A 27,071-nucleotide genomic window follows, 5' to 3' on the forward strand; every position below is an offset into this window, starting at 1 on the left:
GTTTTCGAATGTTCTTTTGGAAGCCGAACGTCTGACGGGGCTTCTGCGGTTTCCAATCAGAAGCTGTGCTTTGGTTTCCAAATGTTTCGGAAGTCGAACAGACTTCCAGAATGGATTCTGTTTGACTTCCGAGGTACAACTGTACTAACAGGTCTGCTGGGAAGCTCTAATGCGTGAGCCCCATTGAGAAACACCTATCCATCTATCTGATTAGTTTTCTCGTGGAGCTCCTGTTAATTTGCACAGGGCCACGGCAGAACTTCCCAGTGGACTGGCCTTTTGCTTTCCACCCGCCATCCTCAACAGCACCAAGCCTCTGCTGTTTATGCCATTCAGTGAATGCCATGGGTGACATGTATCCTATTGACCGGATGATCCCCAAATTGCCATTCCCAGGTTCCCTTCCTTCCGTAAATGCGTTTCGGGACTGGTGAATTTTTTTGCTTTTCATTGCTGACCTCCTTTCCCCCTTCTCTTCCCCTTTGCCTTCAGTGGTGACCCTCTACCCTTATACTCAGCAGCAGGAACAAGAACTCTCGTTCGCAGAGGGGACTGTTATTTACGTGACACGAAGATACTCAGATGGCTGGTGTGAGGGGGTGACAAGTGATGCAAAGGGATTGTTCCCAGGGAACTATGCGGAGCCTTTGCCATGAAGGAAGCAGAACGGATGCTGGAGATTATTATTATTTTAAAAATGCAGATACTTAAAATGTGAGATCTGGTGAAGACCGACTACTCTGTTCTTGGTCTCATAGAAGGAAACTTGGGTGGAAGTTGGTGTGTTGGCATATCAACAGCCATATTTCCCTCCCACTCCACTTCATGCTAGCCAGGCTGAAGTAATAGCTAGGAGGGGGGCATTTAAGAATATCAGAGCATCCTCATCACCTCAATTGATTGGAATGCAGAGGTGTCTGTTTAAATATCTGCTGTGGTTCCTCTCTCTTCTCCTCCTCTACAAAGTCTGTGCAACAGCTGTGCTAAGTGTGTGCAATCCTATACACACTTAGGCGGGAGATTGTCCTGTTGAACGCCAAGGGGCCGAGTTCCGATTTGACACGTACAGGATTGCAACCCACAGCAGCTGTTTCCGAAGCAACGATTGCCTCATCGTCATCAACACCATCACTTAACACCGTCTCAGTTTTAGTGTAACACTGTGATGCATCCACTCTGCCTGCCCTGAGTATCCCATGTGTGGATACTCTTATATTTCCATAGCGTCATTGTTATACTGCTGTTATTTTAATTGATTTTAAAGCCAGTTCTGTAATATACGTTCAACGGAAAGGTTGGGCATGGGGGGGGGGGGCGGGGAGATACAGCATAAATGAATGAAAGCTTAGCTCCCTGCACTGAGAAAAGCATCTGCAAAGTGCTTTGGAGGAGGCTAGGTATGTTGCGCTGCCCTGCTCCTGCTAGCTGGTGGCGCTCTTTGGATTTCATGGTCTAGACCAGGGGTCAGCAAGGTTTACCTTGCCTGGGCCGGTTCACTCCAGCAGAGACCCCTCTGTGGGCCAGATTGCACGATTTCCAGTGTCTGTGTCTGCGCAGATGCTATTTCCGGCGCCGCGAAAGCAAGTCCCTGCGCCGTGCTGTGCCAGTTTAGTGCAGTGCGCAGGGACTCACTGAGTGGGCGGCTTGGTTCGGGGGTGGTTCGTGGGCCGGTTAAACGACCCTGTGGGTCGCTTGTGGCTGACTCCTGGTTTAGATTCTAGAGCAGCCTTTCTCAACCTGTGGGTCCCCAGATGTTGTTGGACTACAACTCCCATCACCCCTAGCTAGCAAGGCCAGAGCTCAGGGATGATGGGAGTTGTAGTCCAACAACATCTGGGGACCCACAGGTTGAGAAAGGCTGCTCTAGAGGGAAGGTAGAAGCTACTTGACTAGATACTCGCATTCTCTTCCAGTAGTGAACACTGAATTTCTGTCATTCCCATTTGAGATGTTGGGTGGCATTTGTGCACCCAAATGTCTGTCAGGGACTGGTTGGATGAGGAAGAATGGTGGAATCTGCCCAATCAAGAGCTCCCCAGGGAAGGCGCAGAGGAAGAGGATTTTGAACCTGGGCCTGGTAGTGGGACACGCAACACACCTGAGGAGGGGACAAGTTGGGAATTGCTAGAAACAGGGTGCTTGAGGGATAGCGAAGAGACCAGAAGGAGCGAGGAGTTTTCCATTTTGGATGTAGGCACCAACAGCGATGACAGAGGGGAGGCGGACCTTGCAGTTCTCTCTTGGGGCCATTCTGACAGCTTCTTTGCTGAAAGCTTTCAACCCCCCCCCCCCCTACAATCCTAGAACGTGATGTTTATTGCAGGCATAGGCAAACTCAGCCCTCCAGATGCTTTGGAACTACAATTCCCATCATCCCTGAACACTGGTCCTGTTAGCTAGGGATCATGGGAGTTGTAGTCCCAAAACACCTGGAGAGCCAAGTTTGCCTATGCCTGGTTTATTGCATGTTGCCAAGCGAGTGGCGAGCCAGGCAGACCCAAAGGGAGTCCATTGGAGCTCACCGTAGCCAAAGATCAGAGCGAGAGGGGCCTGACAGTGGGCTAGGGAGTGAAGGAGGGGCTACAAGCTCATCTGAACAACTGCTTCATTAATACAGGAGCAACCTTTAGTAATCTCTGTGCTTTCTTTTCCTTAATGAAGAAACTAACTGCACGTTCACCAAGCGCCTCTCTCTCTCTCTCTCTCTCTCTGAGACCTGCAAATGACCTGCTCTGCCTGTCAGCTCCCTGACAGAGTCCATGTTGACTGCAGCTCATGGATCATCAGAGCGGTTTGTCCATCGCTCCTGACACCCATTAATGCAGAGACAGAGAACTAAGGGCACTGCAGGTGTTGGAACTCCCATCAGCCCCAGTCACCAGAGTCAGCGGGGGCAAGGCAGAAGCAGTTTGCCCCCTTTCGCCAAAATGAGAAAGTGCAGTCCTGCCCCACCTCAGCCTCCCTTACCTGGGTTGTGTGGTGGAGGCAGTGTGGGGACTGCCTTTGAGGCTTCCGCTGCCCTGAGGCAGCTGCTTCAGCTTGCCTCATGGGTGGGCCAGGTTCTGGGGCAAAGGATGCTGGGAGATGCAGTTGAGCAACATCTGAAGGGTGCCATGTTGTGTAGTCCTAGGCCTTCACAGGAGGAGGGGGAGCTGGTTCTAAGGGTCTGGGCTGTGAAGGGCCTAGCAATTGTGCTTTTCGCACGCGCTGTGGTTAAAAAGGCGTTGTGGACAGGGATGAATATCTGTTGACGTGACGAGACAAGAATATGTATGACTTAACCACCGATGCCATTAAAAGGAAGCTGTGGGCCTGAGAATGAAGAGAGGAACTGAAGCGCTGGAAATATAGAAGTGGCTTAAGATGCTGGTTAAGGTTATGTGCGCATCAGTGGCTTCAAACACAGTGAGGTTTCTTCCTCCTCCTCCCCACTTCAAGCTATATTTACACATTGTGTGTACACAGCTGGGGGTGGGGTGTCAATGGTCTTCACTAGCTGCACGTTACCTGTTTGTCCCCCCCATGCAACCTCCCCCAACAACTCTCTATTCATGAGTCTTGACATCTGAGCATGTGCAATAGCAGTCCCAAATGTACACACCTCAGCTTCATGGTGAAGTGGACGTGGCTTAAGTTTTCAAATGGGATGCGAACCAGTTTGAGGGGAAGTGCCACCAAACAGCAGCATTTCTCAAGAAACTACAGCATACAGGTGACTTGTGTGGCTAACGTCATGTGTACGCTAGCAGTGGGAGCACACTGGAGCCAGAGTAAACAGCAATGTGTGCCGGGCTAAGACAGGTGCTGTTGGGCTCCAGGTACCATCAGCTTCAGGCAACACAGCCAAGGTGGTGAGGACTGTTGGGAGTTGCCAGCAGTCCTGGCAAGGATGGGTGGCAGCTGCCTGAGAATGGTTCCATTTTCTCTGGTCTTCAGTTCTTCTTTTCTTCTTGGAGAAGGGAGGGAAGCGCATTAAGAGGGAGGTATACAGTCGAAAAGATGGCTTATAAAACCATTCATTGCAAACTAGAAGTGGCTTCACCCCACAGGCCAACGGATACAGTGGTACCTTGGTTCTCAAACTTAATCCATTCTGGAAATCTGTTCAACACCCGAAATGTTTGAAAACCAAGGCATGGCTTCCAATTGGCTGCAGGAGCTTCCTGCATTCAAGCGGAAGCTGCGTCAGACGTTCAGCTTCTGAAAAGTGTTTAAAGAAAACCGGAACACTTACTTCCAGGGTTTCGGCATTCAGGAGCCAATTTGTTCATCAACTAAGCCGTTTGAGAACCAAGGTTCCACTGTATAGGGAGATTGGTTTAGGACAAAAAGGGCAACTCCTCAGGAGGGAAGGATATCCCCCTCTCCTCATTATGCTTGCCAGGGTCTCAAGTAGAGAGATTCATACATTCAACATTGCAGGACAAAACAAAAAACAAAATTAACAGGCTACAGGGCGCTTTGGACACTTGGAAATGTAGTCACAGAGCATGCAGCTATTGTTGAAGTGTACGCAAGACAAAATAAATCGAAATTGTTTGCTAATTGTTTCTTTTTTTGCACGCTTACAAAAAGAGTTTCCATGGCTTTTAAGTTCCAACAAGCATTGACAGACCAGTGGGGGAAAGGGAGGGAGTTGTTGACAACAAAGCAGGTTTGCAGAGGAAACAGAATTAAGGAGCAGGCGAAGCAAGACAGACTGACAAATGGGTTGGTTGTGCAATCTGCGGTGGATGAGCAGGCGGCAAGCGTAAGGACAAGAACATCTTGCTGGTTTCAGAGAAAGCAGCATGGGAGAGGGAAATTTAAGGCTGCAATAGAAATATCATAGAGAAGAATCTGGCAGGTCTTGGGTTGCACTCACAGAAGCGTCTCTCGAAGCAATCTGTTGCTGATCATTGCACACAAGGGCAGGACACACAATCCACATAGGACCGTATGACCCACATATGATCTCATGGACCATCACTTATTGTTTACGTTAAGCACACCCTTGGGATTTCTGCGGCAGTGGCATGTATCTCACTTAGAAAGATACAGGCTTTGCTTGGATTAAAAGTTTTGCACGGTCCCTTTTTCCAAACTTTGTCTGGTACCTGTTTCCCCCATTGCTAAAGTCTTTGTAGCTATTGATTGAATAGATGTGATTTCTTCCCAGGGTTCTCGAGCCATTTTTCCAGGGGTGGAAGAAGCAAGTTTGGATCTCACCAAAAAAGTAAGACTAGTAGATGTGCATTTTTGCCCCGTATCTCAGGTTCTACAAATGCTAAATGCTTGCTCTTTTTTTAAAAAAATGAAGGCTAGAGAATGGGAGATTATCTGTGGAAGGAACACCCCCCACTCTCCATAAATGTTCATGTTCCTAGGGGAATGCAGTTCTGCAAAGGCATCCATGGATATTGAAGAGAAAATGTCAACACCCTTATCAAATTACCATGCCCAGGGTTCTTTGTGCGAAGTCATTAGTGGGTAAAAAAGTAAAGGGACCCCTGACCATTAGGTCAAGTCGTGGCCGAATCTGGGATTGCGACGCTCATCTCGCTTTACTGGCCGAGGGAGCTGATGTATTAGTGGGTAAGTGGGTACAAAAAACATCATATAGATGTAGCAGAAAGAACCACCTTTTTCTTTAAAATGATGCATTTGTAGCACAAGGCCCAACTCCATGTGGATTTCCCACCTTGCCAAACAATCCGTTTCTACTCCGCAACCCCTGCCCCCAAGCCGCCATTCGTTTGGGAGGACGTGGCTGCTGCAAATTGACAAATTCAGCATAGGGGGAATAGAAAAACCCAGCCTGAATCTGCAAGGAATGGGAAAATGCCCAAAGGTGAAACCCAGGCCAGCAAGAGCCAAAATGTGCAACGGGAGCACAACTTGGGTGCTTACCAGGATGATGCACCCTTAGAGAAAAATGGCGCCTCAAATGTATCTTTGCTTGTCCTCATTTGCCCACTCTGTAACTCAAGTGCACACCGTCCCTGACTGGCTTCTTCTTCCGACCCATTCAGTTCTCAACACACTGGACTCTGCTTGTTTTGCTATTCATTGCAACCTACAGGCCTCCCGATCCTGTTCATTCCCCCTTCATTTTAGACACCAGCCTTTTCTGAGCAGCAGGAATACTGTACTCCTTGAAGAGGTTGTCTTGCCAGGCAAGGAAGGGGAGAGTAGAAAACACCATTCATAGGCTGCTGCAGCAAAAGTGCTTTCCCTTTTTGTTCCCGACGTGCTCGGCCAAAGTCAGGGAGTGGGGATGGAGCTATAGTCCTTCGGTTGTTGTTGGACCACAGCTCCTATCAGCCCCAGCCAGCATTGCGAATGGTCGGGGATTATGGGAGTTGTAGTTCAGCAAATATCCAGAGGCTGTAGGTTCTCCGTCCCTGACCAGAGTGGGTCATCTCAGCCACAAGATGAGCAATGATGCCAGGAATCATCAAGTCCAACCAGAAGATGTAGCTGGGATAATCTTTCTGGCTCTCCCATTCTTTTCTGGAGATGCCAGGTGCCCCCCAGCCGATTTAGATAAACAATTAAAGACAATTCTGACATCCTGTTAGATGGAGTAGGATCTGGAAATGTAATTTTTTTTTAAAGGGTGTTTCGTTAAGTGAGGAGAACTATATTCAACACCCGTGAGCAGTCAAAATGCTTTGGTAACGACAGAATTTCCCCATGCGCTAAGAGCGCTACTGAGAACCAGCCCGAGCGAAACGAGATGCGTGGGTTTAGCAAATGCAAAAGTATTTTGCTTTTGCTTTCCAAAAAGGCAATCAAAAATGCCTGTCATCCACCCACCCTTCCTTCAATGGATTTCCTAACTGCATAGTGAGCCCTTATCTCTCGGCTGAAGGAAGGGGAGACCCAGAGACAAGAGATTTTGAGGTGGAGAAAGCCCAGAGAGAGCGAGATAGAGCCTTAAGCCAAGCGTGAGAGAGCCGTGATGCTATAATCGTTCAGATCTTTCCAAACGAGAGCAGCTGTTTCCTCCCGCCAAAGGTCTTCCCCGCCCTCAACATTTCTTCTTGAGAACTTCTTGAAGGTGACAAGAAATCTCTACGGCAGAGTCCCAGGGGACGACTGTGGCCTGGTAAGTCCCAGGCTGGCTTTTCCCAGTCTCCTGGATGAGCTGGTGCATGGGGTAGCCTTTCCTAGGGAAGGCGACGTCACTCGACTTCAGCGCAGTGGAAGGGCAGAAGTCATTGGCTCCGTCCCCGACGTAGAAGACGCGGTCAAACCTGGCCCCTTCCTGTGCCCTCTCTGCCAGGTATTCTGTCAGGATCTTGTGCTTACACATGTTGGCCGGGCAACGCTTGCAGTTGTGCGAGTGGTAAGGGCCCAAGGTGAAGTAGCCTCTCTTGTCAAAGCTTGAGGGGTTGCTGAAGATCTTACGGAAGAGGGGATAGGCCCCGGCCGCCTGCAAGGCGCACTCGATGCCAAACATGTTGGCGTCGGAGATGAGGATGATCTCGAAGTGGTCTTGCTGCTTGAAGAGGAGCTGGAAGAGGTCGCCCATGCCAGGGGAGAGTGGGATCCTTTCGTAGGCTGCTTTGAAGTCGGCCATCTTGACTCCTTGGTCGCACATGTACTGCAGGACCCGCTGCATGTACTCATTGTAGAAACCCTCGCGGTACGTGCTTCGGATCGACTCCGGGAGCTGCTTCCCCGGAGCGGCCTGGAGGATGGACTCGTCGCTGTTTTCGTTCACGATGGTCTCGTCGAAGTCGAAGATGAGGAGGTATTTCTGGCCCTGCGCTACGGCCATAGCCCTATCCTGCAGCAAGAACAGAGGCAAGATCCATTACGCGGAGTCCTGTCTGGGTGTGCCTTTCATTCGTTACAGCAAACGGACACAGTAGTACGTTCAAAGCACCTCTAAGAAAGGAGAATCCACCACCTGAGGGTGTGTGTCCTACTCAATGTTAGAAACTCATATGTAAGCTAGGTGCCAAATGGCTCCTTAAACCAAGGTTGCAGTCGCCAAAACAGAAAGTCTGGTTGCCATTTTGGGGCAATATGGCTCTAAAGTCTTTATTTTTCAAAATATGGGCTGAATGTGACTAATTATCAGTTAAACCTCTGGCTAGTTCAGATGACAACCTTGAGCTAGGTTAAGAACTTGGAGAATTTACAAGAAGAAAAGTCACCGGATTACAGGGACAGTCTAAAACATAGACTGGCCTATCCCGACCTCTTTTCCTTAATGGCGACTGCTCTTGCTCAGGCTGCACAGAAAAAGCATTTTGGTCCCTGAAATTCATTCTGATTGTGCGATATAACTGATTGCATTCTACGGGATGGGGTATTAAGTGTGTGAAAACAGTCTAGAACCGATGACGCCCAGAGGGTGGAGATGTCAGATGCTATCCTGGTGCCTGGGCGCCTTCACTTGGTCGCAAGTGCTCAAAAGCCAGGTGCAAAACGCGCCTGGCTCCTAGCTAATTTCGAACACTGGTTCCTCTGAGTCTTAAGTACCCAGCGGCAACCCCTAGCCATGGGCAGGGTTTTTTAAATCTCCCCCTGCCTTGTACATTCAATGTCTCCGACTACCAGCGAGCCACCTTTCATTTCCCAATGGAAACTCAGGTATGGAAAAAGCCGAAAAATTTGAGTGGGGAAGAAAACAGGTCTGCCGAGTCAGCTACTTAGACAAAATCGTTACAGCCCGGTTGCCTCTTTGAGCATATCTTTCCAGCCATAATCTTTTCCCTCATGTTATCTTCAACTCTGACCGTTAAGAGGCTTAGCCTGCAAGTAAAGGGGATCAGAGGTTTGCGTCCATCTTAATCCAGGCCGCGCTCCTTAGCGAGCAAGACGATTACTTGCCCTTGAAACCTGCATGCCGGTGCCCCAAAAGAACAGCCGATGTGAGGCTTGGAAACTGGAGAATGAATACACTTGAGGTGGGTGGAAAGATGGCTTGAATCTGTGTGGGGATCTTTGTGTTGGGTGAGGATCTGTGTAAGATAATGGATTTCCTAGAATTCAGCAGGAGTTATCACCATCTGGATTTTCACTGAGTTTTTAGAACTCAGTGAAAATCAAAGAAATGACGATGGCAGGGTTTTAGTCCCCACAGAGCTTTGAAACCCCTAGCAGAGTCAACAAATCTTGCCTGGTGTCACGGTGGTGGAGCCTCTGAGTGACTGACTGACTGCCCCCCTCCCACACCACCTCTCCAGCCTCGCTTCTCCTACCTCATTGACTTACCTGCGCGCTTTGCTCTGCCATCGCACTACTTTATATAGATCCTGCCCACCAATCAGAAATGAGGAATGCCAGCCAATGAAGAGACGGAGGCGTGGCCTAGAGGTTGCGGGCGGTAGAGGCAAAGTGGTTAAGCTAACAGACAGAGGCATCTTCAGCCAGAGTCGGACCAAGGCGTTTTTGCCGCTGAAGTCCAAGCTACCCCCCCTCCACACAAACACACACACACACACCTCCACAGGCCCTGCTGCTACCAGGGCCAACCCTGGAGAAAGGAGCTCGCTTCGCCCTGCCTTCCAGCAATGGAGGCACATGTTGGCTTGCAGCCCTCCGTGCAATGGCGACATCCAGGCTTTTGAGATCCTGGTTCCCTGCAGCAGTTGCAGCCCATTTCTGGAGTTCGTGCTCACCTTAAGAAAGCATTGCAGCCCGACACCTTCGAAGCACCTTCTCATCTTCAGTTCCTTAGTAGCCAACACGCTGCATCAACCGGGGTTATCTCTCTCTCTGCCTCTCTCTCTTTCTCTCCACAGAAAGGTCTCTTTGCTGCCAGAGAAACCACACACTGCCATTTTTGCAAGGGCCCACGCTGAAACATGCCTGTCCCGTTATTTCTTGTGAATAAGCTCCAGTTATTTCTTTAAAAGACAGCCTTGCTTTCGACATCTCTGTTTCAGTCCAATCAATCAATAAGGCTCCCTGCACATCACACATGGAAAGCACATGGCTTCCTCGGAATAATTCTGGGAACTGTAGTTTCCCCCCAGATACAGCACCTTTAACAAACTGCGGTTCCCAGGATTCTTGGTGGGGGAGTCATGTGCCTTCAATCTACGGCATGTACGTGCCATAAATCTGGTGCAAACTGAAGCGCATGGGAGATCAGGATGCAGAGAAGGTCTGGCTTCTCCATCACTGAGAGAAATCCTGGAGAAAGTCTGCCTTCTGTGGATCTCTTTAGAAAAGTGGCGCCCTTGCGCCTGGCAAAGCCATTTTGGAAGAGAGGAAGTGACTTCTTACAAGGTAAGGAAGTAGTGGTCCACCCTCAACTCTTTCTCCCACAATGCAAAACACTTCCCACTCCCTACTGGTTCCTGGTAGCCAGCAGAGACTACTGCAAGGGCATTTTCTATTTTTATTTTGCAGTCCCAGGACCGCACTCCCGTTGGGGGTGGGCTACCTTTGGGATATGGGGTGAAGCAATTGATGAAGTTGCTAGCTCTCTACTAGGATACATTAAAAACATGCAGAAGCCAGAGGGGTCTCTACACCCACACAACCCTATTACAGTGGTACCTCAGGTTAAGAACTTAATTCGTTCTGGACGTCTGTTCTTAACCTGAAACTGTTCTTAACCTGAGGTATCACTTTAGCTAATGGGGCCTCCCGCTGCCGCCGCGCAATTTCTGTTCTCATCCTGAGGTAAAGTTCTTAACCCGAGGTACTGTTTCTGGGTTAGTGGAGTCTGTAACCTGAAGCGTCTGTAACCCGAGGTACCACTGTACTGGCTTTGGCTACACAAATCAATAATATTCATATTCAAAATAATAGTCATTCATACCTCTCTACACCCGTCAATCAAGGTATCATCATAGGATACATCCCGGCTAGGCAATGGCACTCAGGGAGGACATGGAATAAGGCCTAGAATCATAGAATTGTAGAGTTGGAAGGGACCACCAGTGGTCATCTAGTCCAACCCCTGCAATTCAGGAATCCCAGCTAAATCATCCATGACAGATGGGCATCCAACATCTGCTTAAGAAACCTCCGCTGCCGAGCAGCTCTTACCGTCAGGAGGTCCTTCCCGAGGTTCAGTCGGAAATCGGAATCTCCTTTCTTGCACATTGAAAGCATTGGGTTCGAGTCCTACCCTCCAGAGCAGCCTCACATCACATTGTAGCCTCACATAATATATTGCCTCACCATCACATGGGGCAGCTAAGATTCTATATAAACCTGCATGGGCTGCTGGTCTGATTCAGCCATGAACTCTTGCTTAAGAAATGGGCGCAATTGGCAGAAGAGAAAAGCGTCATCTTCTTTCGCTCCGCTGCCACCATGTGGCCAGAAAAGGTAAAAGAGCGAAATTCTAAGAAAATGCTTGATAACTCATGGAACGTAACCTGCAGTTTGATCCACTGAGAGCACTCAAGCATACTTATAAAAATAGCAGAGGGGCAGATGTACAGAACAACAGTTTTAATGCTGGTTATTGTCAGTCTGTCCCCTCCAAAGCTGCCTGTCTGTTTTCACTGTGTTCTTTTTTTAAAAAAGCCCTACACGGCCATTTATTCATTTAAACATTCTTTTTTTAAAAGAAAACAAACAAGGAAAGTAAATTTTAAGTGTCATAAAATTGCCCTGGGGTGGTGAGCGGTTTTGTGATGTCTCATGGACCAGCCAATCAGCGCTGCCCACAGCCAAATTCTGCTGCAAAGTGGCAGGACTGGTTTCCCTGGTAGACAGATGGCAGCCCTTGTGCTTCGGAACTCCCTGCCACTTGATACCAGGCTCTATTAGACGCCTGCTGAAAAATGCCTTTTCCGGTGGGCCTATCCAGAAATGGGATTTGGTTACATCTGTTTTTAAACAGCTTTAAATGTTTGAAAGTTTTTAGGTGTTTCACTTTTTACAATAGGTCGTGTTTTCTCTTCATTGTATTTTTTTAAAATCACAGGTGCTTTGGGGGCTCCTTGGAAAGGGCAGAATGCTAATTTAATAAACAATACTGAGGATGCCAGATTTGTGCAAGAAAAACTGAAGTGGATGATTAATTTTTTAATCCTCAAATTCATATGCTATTAACTCATCAAGCAGATTAACAGATATGTTGTGCCCAATATGTAGTCTGGAGCAGACCTGAAACTGACTCTGCTCTCATCTGAAATAAATAAATAGTAATAAGTATTTTGGGTGGCTCACAAAAGAATATTAAAAACATGATGAAACATCAAACATTAAAAACTTCTCTAAACAGGGCTGCGCTGCCTACAGATGTCTTCTAAAAGTCAGATAGTTGTTTATTTCCTTGACATCTGATGGGAGGCTGTTCCACAGGGTGGGCGCCACTACTGAGAAGGCCCTCTGCCTGGTACCCTGTAACCTCAATTCTCGGTGTCTGAGGGACACTGAGGCCCTTGGAGCTGGACCTCAGCGTCCTGGCTGAACGATGGGGGAGGAGATGCTCCTTCAGGTAAAGACTTGCAACAGGTAGTCCGGAGAGGTTAAAGGCTTTGCTGGTCACTGCAATGTAAACTTATTCTCCAGCACAGTCTATGAAGCAATGCCTGTTTGGAGTGAGGAGGGCTGAATTCTATGAATGAATGAATGAATGAATGAATGAATGAATGAATGAATGAATGGGATCCATTTGTCCCCAGTTCCCTGCTTTTCTGCCACATCCCTCAAAGCTACGGTTCAAAACCCCAAACACACAGAAGCCTCTGAAAAATCGCTAGCTTAAATCCCACTGCTGGGACACACAGACGGCGAATCTCTGCTCCAGCAGATGGCAAAGTCCTAGCGCTGCTCTGGGCCGGAGAGCACTTTCCTTTTCACAGGATGTTCCCTGTCCTAGGCTGCCCCCGGCTTGGCAAGCACGGTGCGGAACATGTGGGATGTGCCGAGTCAGCAGTGCCACATGCTACCAATTAAGCACAGCGAGACGTGGCACCTCTCAAGCAATGGTTCATGACTTGTGTTTTGCTTTTAAAATTTATTTTTGGGGGCAACCTAAACTGGTCAGATTCTTGGGACTGGGCTATGCCACAGGCAGGCAGCTGTCTGTATACAGATCCATTTATACCTTGCTGCAAAGAGAAGGCAGAATTCAGAGAACTAGCAAATGGTCCGATGCGGGACATTTTTGGGTGTGGTGCCCATATTGCACAGCTCCATAGGATGCCAGTAAGGCAGGCATGTCCAAAAGTATGTTTCAGGGGCCCAATCCGTGGCAGTATATGTCCTGGGGTAAAATTGTTAAAAAGCTCAACCACTTCAATGCTTTAAAAAGCTCAAGAACTTTGGGGTAAACTTCAATCCTAAAAGGGACGTGGGTGGCGCTGTGGTCTAAACCACTGAGCCTCTTGAGCTTGCTGATCAGAAGGTCAGCGGTTCGAATCCCTGTGACAGGGTGAGCTCCCGTTGCTCGGTCCCTGCTCCTGCCAACCTAGCAGTTTGAAAGCACGCCAGTGCAAGTAGATAAATAGGTACCGCTCCGGTGGGAAGGTAAACAGCGTTTCCGTGTACTGCTCTGGTTCTCCAGAAGCGGCTTAGTCATGCTGGCCACATGACCCAGAAGCTGTCTGCGGACCAACGCCAGCTCCCTCGGCCTATAGAGCGAGATGAGCGTGCAACCCCAGAGTCGTCCGCGACTGGACCTAACGGTCAGGGATACCTTTACTGAGCTAGATAACAGTATATGTCCTGGGGTAAAATTGAAAAAAAGTCAACAACTTCAATCCTAAAAAAAGCCCAACAACTTTAATCGGCCCTCACTTCATCAAATCTGGCCCTATTTGAAAAATGTTTGGGCACCCCTGCAGTGGACCAGTGTTAATGCTCTCGCCCACCCCCAAGTGCAGTGCTTCTGAATAGCAGGCATTTGCTTATACAGTGGTACCTCGGGTTACATATGCTTCAGGTTACAGACTCCGCTAACCCAGAAATAGTGCTTCAGGTTAAGAACTTTGCTTCAGAATGAGAACAGAAATCGTGCTCTGGCGACACAGCAGCAGCGGGAGGCCCCTCAGATACTGAACATTTAAGTTCCACTGAAGGTGAGGGTTGGACACAGCTTCTCACAGGCAACCCCAGCCCCATCAAAGCTGCACCACCACTCTGACGCTCGGCCTGCAGCAACCTTTTCCCATTCCTGCACCTGCAAGGCTTGTCATACGATAAAACAGGACCAGTCACGTTCATGGAGCATCAAAAGCACGGAGTTAAAAAGCAGGCAAGCATGCCGCAGCCTTGCTAAGGCAGGTCAGCTTGCTCCCTTTGCCTATTCCAGCAAGTCTGAATTTGGCTGGTCAAGGGAAAGAGATAAAGGAGCCTAGCAACTACAGGAATCCTTGTCCTGCAAATGATTAGAGAGCCGGAGCCTCTCTCTTCGGTTTGCAGATTTCTGGGGATGCAGATTTGAGATAGCTTCCAATTTCATGCCACTGCCTAATATTTCATTTCTAACTTGCATGCATTTGGTTTTATGGATGTGCATTGGGCATTTGTGAAAGGCCTCATTTCACGATGCAACCAGTGTTGGAAACTCATACAGTGGTACCTCGGGTTAAGTACTTAATTCATTCTGGAGGTCCGTTCTTAACCTGAAACTGTTCTTAACCTGAAGCACCACTTTAGCTCATGGGGCCTCCCGCTGCCACCGCAGCACAATTTCTGTAAAACCAAGATGAGCTAGTTCTTAAGTCTACATGGAGTAATTTTGGTGGCAAGGAACTGTACCCTGTTGTTCAGCAACCTTGGCAAAACAAATCCCAAGTAGTTTGCCATACCCACTGCTCAAGCACTTGTGCTGGGGGGAAAATGTACAATGGTAGCTCGGGTAAAGTACTTAATTCGTTCTGGAGGTCCATTCTTAACCTGAAACTGTTCTTAACCTGAAGCACCACTTTAGCTAATGGGGCCTCCTGCTGCTGCCCCCTCACCAGAGCACGATTTCTGTTCTCATCCTGAAGCAAAGTTCTTAACCCGAGGTACTATTTCTGGGTTAGCGGAGTCGGTAACCTGAAGCGTATGTAACCTGAGGTACCACTGTATTTGGCTAATTGTGAAGTGGCATCTTAAGCCTAAGTTACAGTCACCACAACGGAATGTCTAGGTGCCTTTTTGGGGGGATCGGATTATTATTATTTTATTTATTTATTTTCATTTCTGTACCACTTTATATTTTGAAGAATAACATCTCAAAGCAGTTTTACAACATATTAAAAACCAAATAAAGGCAACTCCCCGTTTGCACAGAGGTTGCATTCTGGGTCATTGCGCTGTGTGGGCCCGGGGTTCTGCGTCAAAGCATTCTTGCGGCTCACTTGGTCTAAGAGGTTGTACCGCCCTGATCTACGCCAGTTTACCAGCCGGTGTGGTGAGGATGGCAACAAAAGTAGGCCAAGTGCATGGCACACTATGTTCCCCGCCTACACTCCCCAAAGGGAAGTAAAATCAATCACACTCCCAACTCCGCAGATGCAGGAAGTTTGGGCAGAGGGTGTGTGATGCTCCCATGGTCTTAGAGCAAAGGCTACGGTGGAGGCAGCACTTGAACACAGGTCTCCCATGACCCAGACCCAAAGCTGCAATTGCTCCGTCTTCTTTTGGACTTGCAAGGGTGGAATCTGAACTTTCCAGCCAGGGCAAAGGCAGCCCAGGGACAGCCTCTGCCCTAAAGCAGCCTTCCTTCCTTGGGATTCCTCCACATGCCTCTGCACCGAGGTCTTATTGATTTGCAGAAGGAAAGGGCCATTCGGTGTGCAAATAACACAAGAGTGCCTCTCCTTGGGCAATGCCGCCAAAAGCACTCAGAACATTTCAAAATACCTTCCTCTCCAAAGAGGCATTTGCGGCCGCCCTACCTCTGTAGCTGGCGAAAGGCTGGAGAGGAATACAATGTTTGCGTCCCTGCTTAACCTCCCTGCTGAGAAACTCCAAGCGCAGCCTAAACATCGGAGAACTGTTCTCTGGAGCACAGCTGAGTCATGCTAATATTTGGCACATCCAGCAGCAGCACTGGGGCTGGGGGAAGGGAGATAAGAGATCACAACAGAGTTTTCCAGAGAATGAATCAACGATTCCCTGGGCATGGGAAGGGAAGGAAAGGAAAGGAAAGGGGGGATATCTAAACACGAGCCAGGACAAATTCTCAGCTAGCCTGGGCCAGCGATGGGGAACCTCTGCCCCTGCCCCCAACTCATACCCTTCAACATTAATCTGATGAAAATAGGGTGCCCTATTCCTTATTTAGGGACGCGGGTGGCGCTGTGGTCTAAACCACTGAGCCTAGGGCTTGCTGATCAGAAGGTTGGCGGTTCAAAGCCCTGCGACGGGGTGAGCTCCCGTTGCTCGGTCTCTGCTCCTGTCAACCTAGCAGTTCGAAAGCACATCAAAGTGCAAGTAGATAAATAGGTACCACTCTGGCGGGAAGGTAAATGTCGTTTCCGTGTGCTGCTCTGGTTTTGCCAGAAGCGGCTTAGTCCTGCTGGCCACATGACCCGGAAAAACTGTCTGCGGACAAACGTCGGCTCCCTCGGCCTGTAAAGCGAGATGAGCGCCGCAACCCCAGAAACGATTGCGACTGGACTTAACTGTCAGGGGTCCTTTACCTTTTTATTCCTTATTTATTAGCCCACCCATCTGACTGGGTTGCCCCAGCCACTCTGGTCGGCTTCCAACATATATACAAACACAAGAAAACATTTAAAAACTCCCCCATGTAGGGCTGCCTTCAGATGTCTTCTAAAGATTTTATAGTCACTTATCACCTTGGCTCGTGTGTGTGTGTGTGTGTGTGTGTGTGTGTGTGTGTGTGTGTGTCTCGCTTAACTCCATACCCTCCAATGAAAATAGGGACTTAACATTCTACCATACCCTCCAGCAATTCCCCAATGAAAACAGGGACGTCCTAAGGAAAAGTGGGACATTCCGGGGTCAAGTCAACAACAATACAATCTTATTATTTATACCCCGCCCATCTGGCTAGGTTTCCCCAGCTACTCTGGGTGGCTTACAGAATATATATTCAGAATATTAACGGGGCGGCTCCTGTAAATCCAGGACTGTCCCTGGAAAACAGGGACGCTTGGAGGGTCTGTCGACTCCAGTTCCCATCAGCCCCAGCCAGTATGGCCAAGGGTTGGCAGCTCAACAACATCTCCATCCCTGTCCTTGGGGACCGCAGAGCCGGTAGAGGGAAGCAGGTGCTGGCCTTTGCCAATCAGAGCAGAGGTGGGGAACCCCAGGCCAAATGTGGGGCTCCCCCCAGGCCTCTGTGTGGCCCTCAGAACTCTCCCAAGGTCTCACCCCTCACTAGCCCTGCTCCCGAAGCCAAGCCCTTTTTTGTTTGCCTTGTGCGCGTCCTCAAAGGAGGATAATGATGCCTGTCATGGGTGGAGGATAAAGAGGGCACGGCGAGGGTGTGGAAACCAACTGCGATATACATGTACTTTTATTGGTCTGCCCATTTTTTCCAGCGGCCCAGCAGGGAATGCAGCCTGTGGTCAGAAAACAATCCTTCCCCACCCCTGGGTTAGAAAGAGCCAAGGCTGCTGGGTCGCTTCCACCCAAGCAAAGCGTCCAGGGAGTTTAAGAGCAGCCTGGCGCCAACCAGGTGCCAACCGTCTGTTTTACAGCTCGCACCTTTGCTCTTGACATTGTCAGACTGATCTCCCTCCACCTTTGGCCTCCACTTCTCCTCTTCCCTTTATCGCTCATCTATTTAAGTTTGTAGATCTCAGGGCAGAGGCCTGCTTCTCACTTTATTATTATTATTATTGTGACTGATGTGAGCAGTGTGGTCTAGTGGTTATAGAGAGTTGGATCAGGGTCTGGGGAAGAGAAGGGTTCAAATCCCCACTCAGCCATTAAGCTCAACTAGGTTGATATTGGGGCCAGTCACTCACTTTCTGCCTAAATCTACCTTGCAGGGTTGTGGTTGTTGTGAGGACAAAATGGGGAGGAGGAGAAATGCGCATGCCACCTCAAGCTCCTTGGAGGAGAGGTGAGATATAAATGCAATATATTAAGTAAACTTTGGGAAACAGTCAAAATAAATAAAAAATGTCCAGTAGCACCTTAGAGACCAACTAAATTTGTTTTGGGTATAAGCTTTCGAAAGCTTATACAGTGGTACCTCAGGTTACATACGCTTCAGGTTACATATGCTTCAGGTTACAGACTCCACTCACCCAGAAACAGTGCTTCAGGTTAAGAACTTTGCTTCAGGATGAGAACAGAAATCGTGTTCCGGTGGTGCGGCGGCAGCAGGAGGCCCCATTAGCTAAAGTGGTGCTTCAGGTTAATAACAGTTTCAGGTTAAGAACGGACCTCCGGAACGAATTAAGTACTTAACCCGAGGTACCACTGTACCCGGAACAAACTTAGTTGGTCTTTAAGGTGCTACTGGACAATTTTTTATTTATTTCGACTGCGTCAGACCAACACGGCTACCTACCTGAATTTGGGAAACAGTATTTGTCTGAAAGGTGGAATGTACGTATTTTTATATATGAAATAAAGTAATCAGTCATGGCTACCATATTTTTCGCCCTATAAGACGCACTTTTTCCCCTCCAAAAATGAATGGGAAATGTGTGTGCGTCCTATGGGGCGAATGCAGGCTTTCGCTGAAGCCTGGAGAGCGAGGGGGGTCGGTGCGCACCGACCCCTCTCGCTCTCCAGGCTTCAGGAAGCTATCCGCTAGTTGTGGGAGACCCAGCTCTCCCAGGGCTAGCGGAGAGCTTGCCTGCACCCAGAAGCTTGGGGCGCGCTTTGCTCCGCACGCCCCAAGCTTCGGGATTAGCGCAGCGGTCCGCTAGCCCTGGGAGAGCCGCGCAAAGTTGCGGCTCTCCCACGGCTAGCGGAGACCTTGCCGGCACCCAGAAGCTTGGGGCGCGCTGAGCTCCGCACGCCCCAAGCTTCGGGATTAGCGCAGCGCATCTGGGTGGGAAATAAAATTTTTTTTCCTTTATTTCCCCCCCAAAAAACTAGGTGCGTCCCATGGGGCGAAAAATACGGTATATAAGGAACCTCTGTGCTCAGCTGCGGAATAAAATGAAAAGCAAATCTGGCAATCTTAGTGATTGTCATCTCTCTTCCAAAAACTGGTCAGAGCTTAATAAGTCTTCCTTGTTTTCTTTCAAGCCATTCATGATGTGCGCAAACCCCCTCCCCCCCCCCCGCATGATGATAGCACTGCTACCAAAATATGTGAGCAGGAGATTAGCTCTACGTGGGGCTACCTTTGAAGGTGACTCGGAAACTGCAATTAATCGAGAATGCGGCAGCTAGACTGGTGATTGGGAGTGGCCACCAAGACCATATAACACCAGTCCTGAAAGATCTTCATTGGCTCCCAGCACGTTTCCGGGCACAATTCAAAGTGTTGGTGCTGACCTTTAAAGCCCTAAATGGCCTCAGCCCAGTATACCTGAAGGAGCGTCTCCACCCCCATTGTTCTGCCTTCTGGTGGTTTCCTCGCTGCGAGAAGTGAGGTTACAGGGAACCAGGCAGAGGGCCTTCTTGGTAGTGGCACCTGCCCTGTGGAACGCCCTCCCAGCAGAAGTCAAGGCAATAAACAACTATTTTACTTTTAAAAGACAACTGAAGGCAGCCCTGTTTAGGGAAGTTTTTAATGTCTGATGCTCTGTTGTTTGGTTGGGAGCTGCCCAGAGTGGCTGGGGAAACCCAGCCAGATGGGAGGGGTATAAAATAACAACAACAACAACAACAACAACGTACAACAACGATGGCTAAGTTAGGTCAGATAGGACCAGATAATCCACAGGGTCCCTTCCAACTCTATGACCTGCACGGAGACGAGACACAATGTTTATCCTCAGCAACTGTTACTCGGTGACATACCATCCCTGAACAAGGGGGTTTGTATGAATGGCTGTCCCCCAATACAAAAACATTCCCTCCGTGCAGAAAACGAGCATTTCAGGACTCCCAGACTTCCTCTCTGCCGTGCTAGCTTCCTATGTGGAGGGAATACTTGCGTACAGCGGAGTAGCCATCCAATTCGTGCCAGAAATGGTCAGAAAACTGCCCTTGGTTGTACCAGAGTAATGACACACTGAAAACTGGCCCGATAGCTAAATGTCTTTTCTTTCTGCACAGCCCCTCTCTGCGTATAGAGCAACTTACAATCGTTGCCCGATTTATCGTTCTCAACAACCCTGTGAGGTAGGACAAAAAAGGCAATCACTTCTGCACCGTGTCACCCGCAATCCTCAACCGGGGTTGCCACGTCCATCCAGTTACAACAAAAAAAATCAGGCATTCCTCCATGTTAAGGAGAACTGCGCTGAGCTTTGGAGAGGCTTTATTTTAAACGGAATGCCTTTAATTTAGAGGAGAGGCATTTAGGTAGATTCTAAATTTAGCCTTCTCTGTTTTTCTTTGAAGAAGCTGGTCTGTTCTAAAATCCCTTCTTTTCCACACTGACAGGATAAACATATCGCTTGCCTAATGGCAGCTGGTCTGTAGGAGTCCACCCAGAAAGGAAAAACACCTGACCAGGAGGTTGGTGGGGGGGGGGGAATGGAAGAGCGAAGGCCAAGAAGGACAAACAAAAAAGAAAATTAATAGGGAATGAAATAAAACTCTGTATGGAGAAACCTCTTATTTGTATTGGAAGGCTCTACATCCAGCAAATTAAACAGCACGCTTGTTTGGAGAGGATCTCCGGGAAGCTATATTTGAAGGCGTCTAAACCACGATTTCCAAACATGCCCTGCATTCGGAGTTACTCTCTCCTTGCAACAGAAGGCTCAGGGAATGTGGGTGTTGAGAACTTTGCATGGGGAGGAAGAAGGGAAGGGCAGGAAAATGGGGAAGGTAATTGGGCGAGAAGCTTAAGAGCAACTGACGAATGGGGAAGTCAAAGCCGGGATACCAGAAAGATGAGTGCAATCTTTTATCGGTATGCAGGGGCAAGAGGTATGAGGAACACACAGCATTTAAGGGCGGCGTGGGTGCGTACATGTGGATAAACGTTTCAGCGAAGGGTTTGAGCAAAGCAGCTGTGTCCATGTGCATTCGGGAATGAGGAAGAGCGCTCAAGATAAGACAGGGACTTTTGCCAAGAGGTACAACTCTTTTGATGCAACAGCCTATAATCTCGCCTCCTTAACTCTGCTTGCAGTTACTTTGATTTTTGATAACCCAAGTTTCTAAGCTTTCAAAATGGGAACGATCTGAAGATGCAGAGGCAATGATTGGTGAATTTTTTTAAGGAGGGCAGGGGGGTGCTGAGCAGGGTTTCCAATAGCCTAGGTTTCAGTGCCTTGTATAACTTTAGGGCTGGGGAACATCTGGCCCTCCAGATGTTGCCGCACTGCAGCTTTAATCATCCCTGGCCATTACCTGGAGGGCCACAGGTTCCCCATATCGGCTTTAGATCCTGCCTCAAGAAAGAATAATTTAAACTAGAGTAAAAGGTAAAGGTAAAGGTAAAGGGACCCCTGACCATTAGGTCCAGTCATGGCCGACTCTGGGGTTACTGAGCTCATCTCTCTTTATTGGACGAGGGAGCCAGCGTACAGCTTCCGGATCATGTGGCCAGCATGAGTAAGTTGCTTCTGGCAAACCAGAGCAGCGCACGGAAACGCCGTTTACCTTCCCGTGTAGCACATTTCTGAGACAGGCAAGGCTTGTAACATACAGTCATACCTTGGTTCTCAAACGCCTTGTGACTCGAACATTTTGGCTCCTGAACGCTGCAAACCCAGAAGCAAGTATTCCGGTTTGCAAACTTTTTTTGGAAGCCGAACGTCCAACGCGGCTTCCAGTTGAGTGCAGGAAGCCACGCCTTGGTATTCGGAAGTTGAATGGACTTCCAGAACGGATTCCGTTCAAGAACCAAGGTACGGTTATATTGTAATCTGCCTTGCAGGAGCATTTTACACTGCCTTGTACCAAGTTAGATCATTGTGTCCGTCTAATGCATGACTTGCCTGCTCTGACTGCGAGGGATTCTCCAGTACAGTCGTACCTCGGGTTACAGACGCTTCAGGTTACAGACTCCCCTAACCCAGAAATAGTACATCGGGTAAGAACTTTGCTTCAGGATGAGAACAGAAATCGCGCCGCAGTGGCAGCGGGAGGCCCCATTAGCTAAAGTGGTACCTCAGGTTAAGAACAGTTTCAGGTTATGAATGGACCTCCGGAATGAATTAAGTACCACTGTATTTCAGACACAAGTCACTCCTACCTGGAGATTGAAGCTGAAACTTTGGCCTACAGATGTTCAACCACTGAACTCAGTACAATCCATGCAAAGTACCCTCAGCTGCCTGTCACATCAAAAGGCATTGCCTTGCTTCCTTAAAAGCATTCCGAGAGCCAGAACTCCTGCTCAGCATCTCAAAGACTCCTTCAAATCCCAGATCCACCCAAGTCCCTTGGATTAAGTATGAAGCTTCCTGGATCTGCTTGCCCTAGTACAGCCCGCGGACTGGCACTTCAAACTGGCACTGGCAGCAATGTTGTCTTCTTGGCCCCCTCAAACAACTTTCTACCCTGGCTCTCTTGAAGTAAAACCCCCAAAGCCTCTTTGCATCTTTGGAGCCCGCAAAGATCTCAGTGCCTAGATCAGAAGGTGCTATGACCACCACTCTATCTTCTGTCTTTGTTCCTATAGGGGGAAAAAATCAGCCTATGCCCAGGTTGGGTCCCCAGGCAGCCTTCCAACCAAACACAGACAAGCCAGATCTTTGGCAAGGCTGCTGTGTCATGAGCCTCCAGACGATGTCCTGGGGCGATAAGCAACTTCTGGCCTCCCATTCTAATTCCCTTCTGGGACCCTTCCTGCCCTGGAATAAAATATGGGGGGGGGGGGGAGGTAAGCCCTGCCATCGATCACATGACGTGGTGCACAGACACAATTTGAATGGCAATGCCCATCAACTTGGGGCAGCGGTGGCGGCGGTGGCAGCCCGCTCAAATATTTTAGGAGTTCGCTTCTATGCTGCCCCTATTAGGTAAGACAACTTGCCTAGTCCTTCCCCATCTCTGAGATCCTGCATAATGCACTCGCCCCCACCCCAAATGGGACAGTGGAATCAAAGAGGCGGCAGCTTTCATGTACTCACAGAATGCAAAACAAGAACAGCATTAAAAAATAAATACAGTGGTACCTCGGGTTACGTATGCTTCAGGTTACAGACTCCGCTAACCCAGAAATAGTACCTCAGGTTAAGAACTTTGCTTCAGGATGAGAACAGAAATCGTGCTCTGGCGGTGCGGCAGCAGCAGGAGGCCCCATTAGCTAAAGTGGTGCTTCAGGTTAAGAACAGTTTCAGGTTAAGAACAGACCTCCAGAACGAATTAAGTACTTAACCTGAGGTAGCACTGTAAATCAAAAACCTACTACAAGGACAAGTCACTTCCTCCCCACCAAAACAAGTGGTGGGTGCATGGGTGGCAGGTGGGTTTTGGAATAGGACGGTGTAAAGGGAAGGCAACTTTTCTAGGCATATCTGTGCCCTTGCCTTGGGCACATTGCACACCTTTACATCCTTAAATGACCTCCCTGGATCATCACCACCTCTCTTCCCACAACCCTCCTTTCGTCTAACACTCCAGTAATCAGCATCTGGAGGGGGAAATTCTTCCTAAGTGCAATGGGCTGCTGTTTTATAAGACAGAACAACATAAATGGACCACAGATCTTTAATGGCTTAAGGTTATATATAACCTCTCCTTCCTCTGATCCCATCAAAGAGCTGGTATCAACGCCCCCCCCCCAAATTAACTCTTCATCACTTACTTATCCACATGACATCTCACAGCTACACTTATCTATAAGCCTACCCATCCCTACCCATCCCCAAACTTCTGCAAAACTGCTGCCCCCCTCGCCCCAAGTCTACTGCTTCCAAGATCTCCTCTGCCACTCAACGCTACTCGGATTCTGCCTCCCCATCAGCACCCTCCTGCCCCCCACCCCCAGGGTCCCGGGCCCCATCCACTTTCTCTTGTGTCCCTTTTGCCCTTGGCCAGATCTCAGCTCAACTCTGCTCTCTCTTCCTCTCCCCGTCACCCCAAGTGCGGCAGACTCACGTGCGCTCTTGGACCGGATCCCAGCCGTCAAGCGGCAGCGGGGGAGCGGGAGATCCCTAGTTTCGCTTCACACTTCCAACTTTGCTCCCTGCATCGCTCTCCATGGGGGAAAAAAAAACAGCTTTCCCCTTCTCTCTCCCTGGCCAGCTTCCTTTTGAACGCCGAGGGCCGGCGGAGAGCTGATCCTTCCACCCCTCCCCTCCTATTTTTTTTAAAGGAGGGTTGGGGTGGAGGGGTTGGGGGGAGAAAGCGGCCCCCGGGTTCCTCCTTTTGCGTCTCCCTCCCCCCTCCCCACCCGCACCAACCCAGCAGAGAATCCCGGGTCTCTGGAAAGAGACGGAAACTAAGCCCGGCGCTTGCTACATAGGACAACCGCAGTCCCCGCACGTCACAAGAGAGGCAGCCAATAGCAGCGGCTCCTGGGCAGAGATCAAAAGAGGAGACGCCGCAACGGAGAAAGTGCATCCCGGAGCGCGCGCGCCCTCCTCCACGCCGAGGGGAGACACTTCGGGGCAAGCAGAGAGGGGGGGTATCCCCGTAAAGTTTGCGCCCTGGTCCCCGTTTCATGGGCGTAGCCAGGATTTATGTTGGCAAGGGGAGGAGATGGGTGCTGGCAGGACACCCACCTGTCACCATCCTCTATCCAGTGGTCCCCAAACTTTTCTCAGCCCACTGCCCCCTCGGTTCCATAAACTCATCCCCTGGGGCCCATTAGAAAGCATTCGGAACGGCAGTTTGCATGATCCACCGAGGAAGCCAATGATAGCGCAATAAAACTCGAAACGGCAACCATTCATAGCGCATTCATGCAAAATCCATTAAAAACTGCTTTGTTTAATTGATTCAACAAAAGTTGATCCACTGATGCCAGCTTTTCAAAGCCCGATAGTCATTTACACGACCCCCAGCGCCCCCGCCCCCCTGGTGCCTAGTGCCTCCTAGGTAATCCACAAACACCCCGGAGGCAGTAACAGCCACTTTGGGAACTACTGTTCTAGCAGATTCAGAATGAAATGTCTCAACAACAGTTGTTTAAAATTCATTTCTTCTGACCCCAAGTGCTCAGAAAAATCTGTCAAAACCGTTCTACAATCTCTACTTTTAGCTAAGTATTTTTATGTACTTGCTTGATTTAAGTGTGGGGCTGCTGCCCCTCCCGTGCTTTTTTTTTTGCAATCACGCTTTTTAACTTAAGCGCTGCAACCGGTTCAAGAGGCCGAGGTGGCGCTTGGAGCCTAAGGCCTCCCAAAGGAAAGTGCCGGCAAACGTGTTTTAAAGGGGGAAGAGGGAAGTAGAAGAAGACCTACCTGTACCTGTGCCATCCTGAGGGTGAAAGCCACATGCAATGGGTAGGACCAGAGTGCAAAAAGTGCTCTAATCAAGTCATCATCACCTGCCCTGAGCCAGCCCTTTATTCTCAGTGGTACCTGCACAAGGCAACGCCACGCATTCCCAGCAGAAATCACCCCCAGGGCGAAGGAAGATGTTTCTGATAATTATCTCCTTCCGCATTATTAGGGCTCCGCCTTGCTATCTGGTCAGGTGAAATGCAAAACAACCCTTCCCCGCAGAACAACTGCTGGGATTCTGCCTCGGAACAAGGAAAAAGCCACAGCATCCGGCTTTCCAAACAAGTTTCTAGAACTGATGCTTACAACAGCACACTTGAAAGCGTGTGAAGACGTAAGCCCTGTGGAATCGGAAGCTGAAGTGCCACACTGGTGCAGAACAAGGCTCTGGTGTCATGCACAGCCCCTGTCCCATTAGACAAAGCTAGAAAGTATTCAAAAATGAAAACTCTCTACCACTGCGGTACATGCAGTAGAATTACGTAATTGTGCACCCCTAGATCACGCTGAAAAGGCAGAGAAAGAACATCAAGTCAAGCCTTATGCTGCAATGTGACCAACTCACCCACCGCAGCCCAACTCCTGCTATTCAGACCACAGTACAAAAACCACACGGTAAAAAACTTCCCTAGGTTTCTTCAGGTCACTGGCCTAAATCCGATATGGATTTGCTGTGCCCCTTTTGTGATCAGGCGGCATATCAAAACCACAAGACAGACATTGGTTTAAGAAACCACCTTCTCCTTCCAGAGAACCCTGAGAACTGCATTCCTGAGTTCACTCCTGAGTTGGCATCCCTCCCCTTCCCAAATCATCCCCACCCCCGTTCTCAGTCCATAAAATTTGCAGCGTCACCTGTTTCATAAATGCCAGAGGTGATCTGCAAAAGTGACAAAGGCAGAGTTTGCTAGAGACAGAGGGTTGCATGCAATGCTCGTCATACTCAAAAGAAGACCCACCGAAATGAATGGGCACAGCTAACTTCACTACATTAACCTCAATAGGCCTGATCTGAGTCAGATCAATAGTTGGGTGCAGATGAGTGTTTTGGCAGAAGTCAGGCCAGCCTGCAGATTTTAGTTTATGAAAAACGATTTGGTCAAGCAAATGAAACATACCACTTAAATTGAGAAGGGGTCTGATGGGGACATCATTACAAGCATTAATTAACTGGGTCATTTTAAAAGTTACCTTTTCCTGAGCTAGTTCTCTGATTTTTCCAACATATCTCTGCCCACTTCTAACACTCTAGATGGGGGACCTAAGATTTCCCTTATGTTAAAGCGAAGCCAAATATATTCCATGACCCTAGTAACTTCTACCCTTATGAATGTTTAAACATTAAAACTAAAATGATTGAAATTATAAAAAATAAAATGATTATTAACCAGGCAGCCAAGGGCACGTGTATCACCAACAAGTGTTAAGGTTTTTCACCCTTTCACTCTGGAAGAGTTTAGTTCATAACATTGGTGTCCTATTATTCAATTTCCCATTAAGAGGCTGGCAAACTAGAGAGTTCCTCCAATGTCCTCACACACCCCTCAAACAAATGTGATTTTTAAAAGCCAGATTCAGCACCTGTACCATATAGCCAACTCCCGGTTCACTACTCAGCAAAAGTCTTGGAAATGAAAGAAACAAAAATAGACATGTTTAAAAATAAAGTTGCCACGGCTGGAAAACCTCACTCTGCTCCTGGCTAACTATAGATTTCAA

The 27,071-nt window shown here is 48.8% G+C and overlaps 2 protein-coding genes across 11 annotated transcripts in view; one reads left to right on the forward strand and one right to left on the reverse strand.

Moving 5' to 3' along the window:
- ABI3 (ABI family member 3) overlaps window positions 1-4,545 on the forward strand; it is a 24,586-nt gene extending 20,041 nt beyond the window's left edge. For 2 of the 7 annotated variants that reach the window (XR_014518146.1, XR_014518149.1), the window contains 2 exons: window positions 493-1,098; window positions 2,443-4,545. Coding sequence is in view for 2 of the 7 variants with exons in the window: in XM_083470148.1 (XP_083326274.1) it covers window positions 493-656 (164 nt within the window). In the remaining 5 variants the exon portion in view is untranslated. Of the gene's footprint in view, window positions 1-492 lie in introns of all 7 variants that reach the window. The other 5 variants (XM_083470148.1, XM_083470147.1, XR_014518147.1 and 2 more) reach the window with 4 other exon arrangements.
- Window positions 4,535-25,450, reverse strand: PHOSPHO1 (phosphoethanolamine/phosphocholine phosphatase 1). Of its 4 annotated transcripts, XM_083470263.1 has the most exons (4): window positions 24,004-24,361; window positions 9,618-9,753; window positions 9,211-9,306; window positions 4,535-7,774 (listed from the first exon to the last, which is right to left on the reverse strand). In XM_083470263.1, the coding sequence occupies exons 3-4, from the start codon at window positions 9,229-9,231 to the stop codon at window positions 7,013-7,015; spliced, it is 783 nt and encodes a 260-aa protein (XP_083326389.1). In that variant the 5' UTR covers window positions 9,232-9,306; window positions 9,618-9,753; window positions 24,004-24,361; the 3' UTR covers window positions 4,535-7,012. The 4 variants fall into 4 exon arrangements, with proteins under 4 accessions (XP_083326389.1, XP_083326388.1, XP_083326387.1 ...); XM_083470262.1 differs by lacking the exons at window positions 9,211-9,306; window positions 24,004-24,361 and adding an exon at window positions 25,311-25,450; XM_083470261.1 differs by lacking the exon at window positions 9,211-9,306 and having other exon boundaries at window positions 24,004-24,380.
- Window positions 25,451-27,071: the final 1,621 nt, after the last annotated feature.

This window comes from Podarcis liolepis, assembly GCF_965112155.1.
Source record: "Podarcis liolepis genome assembly, chromosome: 13".
In the NCBI taxonomy this organism is placed as follows: domain Eukaryota; kingdom Metazoa; phylum Chordata; class Lepidosauria; order Squamata; family Lacertidae; genus Podarcis; species Podarcis liolepis.

What these genes read in the sequence shown, in the direction of transcription:
- PHOSPHO1 (XM_083470262.1), bottom strand. Translation starts at nt 9,662, where the DNA reads ATGAGAAGGTGCTTCGAAGGTGTCGGGCTGCAATGCTTTCTTAAG. An exon ending in GGCTGCAATGCTTTCTTAAG is followed by an intron (nt 7,775 to 9,617) that starts GTGAGCACGAAC and finishes TTCTTGCTGCAG; the next exon opens with GATAGGGCTATGGCCGTAGC.